Source organism: Sinocyclocheilus rhinocerous, unplaced genomic scaffold, assembly GCF_001515625.1.
Source record: "Sinocyclocheilus rhinocerous isolate Xijiao unplaced genomic scaffold, SAMN03320098_v1.1 scaffold5276, whole genome shotgun sequence".
Classification (NCBI taxonomy): domain Eukaryota; kingdom Metazoa; phylum Chordata; class Actinopteri; order Cypriniformes; family Cyprinidae; genus Sinocyclocheilus; species Sinocyclocheilus rhinocerous.
This window is the reverse complement of record NW_015633645.1, coordinates 31,546-37,770: the sequence shown is the minus strand read 5'-3', so window position 1 is coordinate 37,770 and position 6,225 is coordinate 31,546. Positions and strand designations below refer to the sequence as shown.

At 30.6% G+C, this 6,225-nt stretch overlaps 1 protein-coding gene across 3 annotated transcripts in view; it reads right to left on the bottom strand.

Moving 5' to 3' along the window:
• LOC107744730 (uncharacterized protein C15orf52-like) overlaps positions 1-6,225 on the bottom strand; it is a 39,235-nt gene that overhangs the window by 19,219 nt on the left and 13,791 nt on the right. For all 3 annotated transcript variants that reach the window (XM_016558550.1, XM_016558551.1, XM_016558552.1), the window contains one exon: positions 5,891-6,031. In XM_016558550.1, coding sequence (XP_016414036.1) covers positions 5,891-6,031 — 141 coding nt within the window. The remainder of the gene's footprint in view (positions 1-5,890; positions 6,032-6,225) is intronic.

The window sequence follows — 6,225 nt, the reverse complement described above, 5'->3', positions numbered from 1 at the left end:
ATGGCTACATCTCTTGTGTGAGACGCGAGTGCAGCAGTCGTATTTGTCCGTCTAGAAAATGCGCTGAATATGCGTTCTGTGTGAATGGCTTGGTTTCGGTTTTAACCTAATCAAGATCTTCCCCGCATTGAGCTTCTAAATTTCTCTAATATTTTGAATGAATAACGCAGTCTACACTAACAAAACATTAAACTACAACGTCACTTGCATCATCACCGCATCTCGTGCTCCACGAATGACGCTCCCTGACGCACATCTAACATTGGATTGTACTATTTTTGCATTCAAATACAAATTTTTATTTTAAATTCGACTAATATTCATTCTTTACTCACAATCTCCTGTGGTGACACCTCTCTTGCAACATGTTTAGCTATCACAGATATTATAGCTTTTTTGGCTTCTGATTGCAAATGTAGCCAAACTTTGGAGCGCTTAGATTAGCAAGCAAGGTCCTGGCAGATGAAGAAAAAAGCGCATAGGAATCGATATAATCTAAATTTTAATTTGACGACAAGTTAGGGCTGGGCGATATAGCTAAAAAATGTATCAACGATATAATGTTTCATAGCGTTCGGTATCGATAATTATTGAAATTTTTTATAACCTTTTTTAAAACAGAGCAATAGAATTTCTTTTTTACATTTAACCACTGTATTTTTAAATTAACAGACAAACAACAAATTTTTTTGTTTTAACAGTCAAAAACAAAATAAAAATTAAAAACATTTTTTATATCGTTATCGAAGAAGGTGTACCGTCGATAAATATCGATACCGTTTTATCGCCCAGGCCTACGACAAGTATCCAATTCTGGAATCGGAATCGGTTTTCGATTCCCAACCCTAGTAGCAAGTCATTGTGATTGAACCGAATCATTTAACGGTTGATTCATTCAGGAATAAAACACCGTCACATTGTTCTGATTGCAAATGTAGCCAAACTTTGGAGCGCTTAGATTAGCAAGCAAGGTCCTGGCAGATGAAGAAAAAAGCGCATAGGAATCGATATAATCTAAATTTTAATTTGACGACAAGTTAGGGCTGGGCGATATAGCTAAAAAATGTATCAACGATATAATGTTTCATATCGTTCGGTATCGATAATTATTGAAATTTTTTATAACCTTTTTTAAAACAGAGCAATAGAATTTCTTTTTTACATTTAACCACTGTATTTTTAAATTAACAGACAAACAACAAATTTTTTTGTTTTAACAGTCAAAAACAAAATAAAAATTAAACAAATATCTAATTTCAAATGTTTTATATGCAGATTAAATAGGTTAAACTTTTGTTATATCGTTATCGAAGAAGGTGTACCGTCGATAAATATCGATACCGTTTTATCGCCCAGGCCTACGACAAGTATCCAATTCTGGAATCGGAATCGGTTTTCGATTCCCAACCCTAGTAGCAAGTCATTGTGATTGAACCGAATCATTTAAACGGTTGATTCATTCAGGAATAAAACACCGTCACATTGCTCAGTTGTTTGGAATTATTTTTGTTGGCAAAAACAGGCAATATGGTGTCTAAAACGTAAATATCTTGATTAACTTCTTGTTTATTGAACTGTTGTAAAAAAAAAATCTGTATCACTTAATTGTCACTTGTAATCATGCTGATTTTGGGAGAATTGATTAATATGAAATTATATAAATATATACATTTTCTGCCCCCATATCTTGAATTTTGTGATCATTCTAAATAAATTTTAATAGACTGATTCATACAGTGAAAGAACATGCACTAGACATCATCACATAATGTACGCGTGCGCTCTGCAGGTGTGTTTTGTTTGTTTTTTGTGATATACTCGATAATGTCAAATCGCACAGTGTTAAAACAACAATTACGATATTATCGCAGACGATATATATCGCACACCCCTACTATATAGACATATTTAAAAAAAATAAATAAAATAATAATACAAATAAGAAAAACAATAAAAATGACAAAAATACAAAATTACTAAAACTAAAAAATACTTCAAAATATTAACAAGAACTATAGTATTAGTACCTATACTATAGTACAAATCTATATTTACTATAGTATTACTATAGTAGTATACTAAAATAACCTCGGTGTGATGCCTTCATCACTAAAAAACATTAATAAAACTACACAAGGTAAGAAAAAAATCAAAATTAATTAAAAATAAAATCTATTTTATTATATATATATATATATATACAGTGGGTACGGAAAGTAAGTTTTTCTTTTTTAATAAATCTGCAAAGATGTCAACAATTCTGTGTTTTTCTGTATGGATGGGGTGCTGTGTGTACATTAATGAGGAAAAAAAATTAACTTAAATGATTTTAGCAAATGGCTGCAATATAACAAAGAGTGAAAAATTTAAGGGGGTCTGAATACTTTCCGTACCCACTGTATATACACATATGTGTGTGTGTATAAATAGAATACTGTTGAGCCAGTCAAATTTTAAAGGTTTTATAACACGAATTAACAATTAACAATACTACAGCATTTATTTATTTACTTACATTAACAAAGGTTAACTTATGTTAACCAATGAGACCTTAATGCAAAGGTGTTAGTATCAAGTCTATGCAGTTCATGCTCATGCTATTTCAATGTTGGATTTTAAGGTTCTTTCTCTTTACTTTTGTACAGTAAACGAATCTGGTACTATTTTGGCTCCTGAAAATCTGGATCTTGAAGCAAAACCAGTTGATAAACGCAGTCCTGAAGAGAAACACACTATTGTGACAAAACATTCTGCCACAAAACTGCGCCGCATAATAAACCTAAGTCAGATGAAAGAGAGGCCAAATGTTAATTGGATTAAAGCACACGGCTCATTATGATCACAAACAATGAACTCTGAGAGAGAGAGAGAGAGAGAGAGAGAGAGAGACAGAGAGAGAGAGAAGCTGCATCACAAGTGCCCTGCTTTTATATCAGTCTCTCCTCCTGATGATAACTCACAGCGTTTATGGCTGCGTCATGATGTAATTCTCCTGGAATCATATTTCACGCCTGCTGCGATCTGCACTGATGCATTATGGGAGAATCCTTCCACATACAGTATATCTGTGACTCAGTGAAAGCACGACTAAAATCAGTCTGTCAGCCGCGAGAACATCTGCTGTGACGACAAACCAGGAAATATAACAGGAAATGCTTCTTAAAATAAGTCTTTTGGTTCAAAATATGGCATAAACTGCTTTTTGAAATCGACAAAGTCAGAAGTCAGAATATATCAACCACCTGCCATACTTACACCATCCAATCAATTCTTAATATATAACATCAAGCCTTTTCCTACTTTTTCCTCATTGAATATTCTGTTTTACTCTGAAAATGTTACATTACAGACTCTAAATTTGCACCTAGCAACCACCCAGACTTCCATAGCAACCACACTGCAACAAGAGTGTTATGGCCAGTGTTGTTATAGTTAACTAAATCTATTAAAAATTGCTTTCGGTAATTGAAATAAAACTGAAGGAAAATAAAACATAAATATTAGATAAAAAAAACTTTGAAACTATTAAAAAAAAACTGATTAAAATTATTACAAATATATTCAAAATCATTTTTGTTGATTAAAATAAAACTAAAGGAAAATAAAATAAAAATATTAAAAACTTAAATGATTTAAACAAAAATTAGAAAATGACAATAAGTTGAGGGGCTAAAATTACAAAATAAATATAATGAAATAAATATAAATTAAAACTAAATTGAAATATAAAAAGAAAAAAGACAAAAACACAATAAAATTACTAAAACTGAAAGTATTAAATCTATAAAAAAATCACTTTGGTTAATTAAAATAAATCTAAAGGAAAATAAAATATAAATATTATATTAAATAATTTTATATTAAATATTTACAAATTATTTAAAATATTTTTTAAATATTTAAATATACATATTTTTTTAATTATAAAATGAAAATAAGTTGAGGTACTAAAATTGCTAAATAAATATTATGACAAATATAAATTAAAGATAAATAGCAATATAAAAACAAAAACAAAAAGACAAAAACACATAATAAAATTACTAAAACTATTAAACCTTAAAACACTTTTGTTAATTGAAGTAAAGCTAAAGGATAATAAAATATAAATATATTCAAAGCTTAAAATTACTAAGACTAAAACTTAAATTAAATATAAATTAATAGCTAAATATAAAATATTAACAAAAAAACTATAATAAAAAATAAAATTAGCAAAGCGTAAAAAAAAATCAGAAATGCTGCGTTGGCAACTGTGTAAGTCGAAACACAAAAATTACTAAATTATACTTAAAAAAATTTAAATTAACTGAAAATTAGAAATGCTGCCTACTAACTAACTGAATTAAAATATGTTAAGTAAAAAAATTACTAAAATTGTAATAAAAATAAATTAGAATTCAACAAAAAAAAGTACAAAAAAGAATCACTAAAACTAAAATGAAAACTGAAAACATAAAAAAAAACACTAATTAAAAATATTAATAAATACTAAAACAGCATATGAATAATTCTAAAATAACACTAGTTATGGCTCACATCTCTCTGTTTTTAAGTGAGCTCATATTTCTTAAGACGCCGCTGCTGCTGAGAATCCACATTCAGTCTGTGTGCTCGATCAGACAAAAGCTCTGATGATAAAGAGCCTCGGCTCGGACACACAATGGGCTGCATTATACGCTCTTTCAGACTTCAGAGGACAGAAGCAGCTGCCTCCCAGACAGTTCAGCCCTGCTGGGTGTAACTTCACATGTGTCTACACCCTGACATTCCCACACATCAGTGACAATCTCACAGACATGACGCTAAACTACAGCTGTAACAACCGCTTCTGGGTTCGGGTTTCTTACACTAGCGTTTTAACGTTTTTAATTCGGATTTTCTGTTGAATTGGTATTTTATATTTTCAGTTTGCATTTTAATTTGAAAGTTTTAGTTGTCATTTTTATTCGTTTTGGGGGTAATTTTATTACGTCTATATAGTTTTTAATCATTTTTATTAAAGATTTAGTTTTTAAATAAAATGTTTTTAATATTTTAGTTTAGTTTTATTTCAAGTAAGGAAATTAATACTTTTATTCAGCAAGGACACATTAAATTGATCAAAAGTGACAGTAAATATATTTATAATGTTAAAAAACATTATATTTTTTAAATATATATTTAATTTTAAAGTTTTATTTTATTTTAGTTTTATTTCATTTTTTTTTTTTTTTTAAAGAAATTAATACTTTTATTCATCAAGGATACATTGAAAATTGCATCCAAAGTGACATCCAAAGACATTTGTAATGTTACAAAAGATTTCTATTTCACAAACACTGTTCTATTTAACTTTCTATTCATCAAAGAATCCTGAAAAATAAAATGTATCACCGAATATTGTGCAGCACGACTGTTTTCAGCATTGATAATAATCAGAAATGTTTCTCGAGCAGCAAATCAGCATATTAGAATGATTTCTGAAGATCATGTGACACTGAAGACTGGAGTAATGATGCTGAAAATTCAGCTTTGGTCACAGAAATAAATTACAGTTTAACAGATATTCACACAGAAAGCAGGTATTTGGAATTGTAATAATATTTCACAATTTTTACAGTATTTTTGATCAAATAAATGCAGCCTTGGTGAGCAGAAGAGACTCCTTTCAAAAACATTACAAAATCTTACCAACCCCAAACTTCTGAACAGCAGAGTAAAGCAGGCAGAGATAAAATACACAAACACAAACAACAGAGAAATGGCGTGAATGTTGGTGATCAGGTGACGTCACTCCTGCCAAGAGCCCTGATGAACATTCACACACTCAGCTCTTAAGATCAGTCCCGTCTGAATCTATTAAATAAAATGAAGAGGCACATGCTGTCAGACAAGAACCTCTGCTCACCTCCATGTCTCTCTTTGTTGACTGAGGTCGCTGTTTTCCTTGAGTGCTGTTGGACTCCAGCTCTTCCTCAACGCAAGACTTCAACCTCGCTGGACTCACGGGCCGGTTTCTGTCCTTTCGTTCGCCGAAAACCCTCTTCCCCTGAAACAACATGATAAAACACTCTCTAACATCACTGAAAATCATGCTTTAACGTGACTAGTGTCTGGTTGCTGATGACAGCGTTCAAAGTTGGGCTGCACAATTTGATAAAAAATATTTAACAGTGATTTTTCTTATAAAATTATGATTTTGACTTAAAATGTGACCCTGGAGCACAAAAGCAGTCTTAAGTC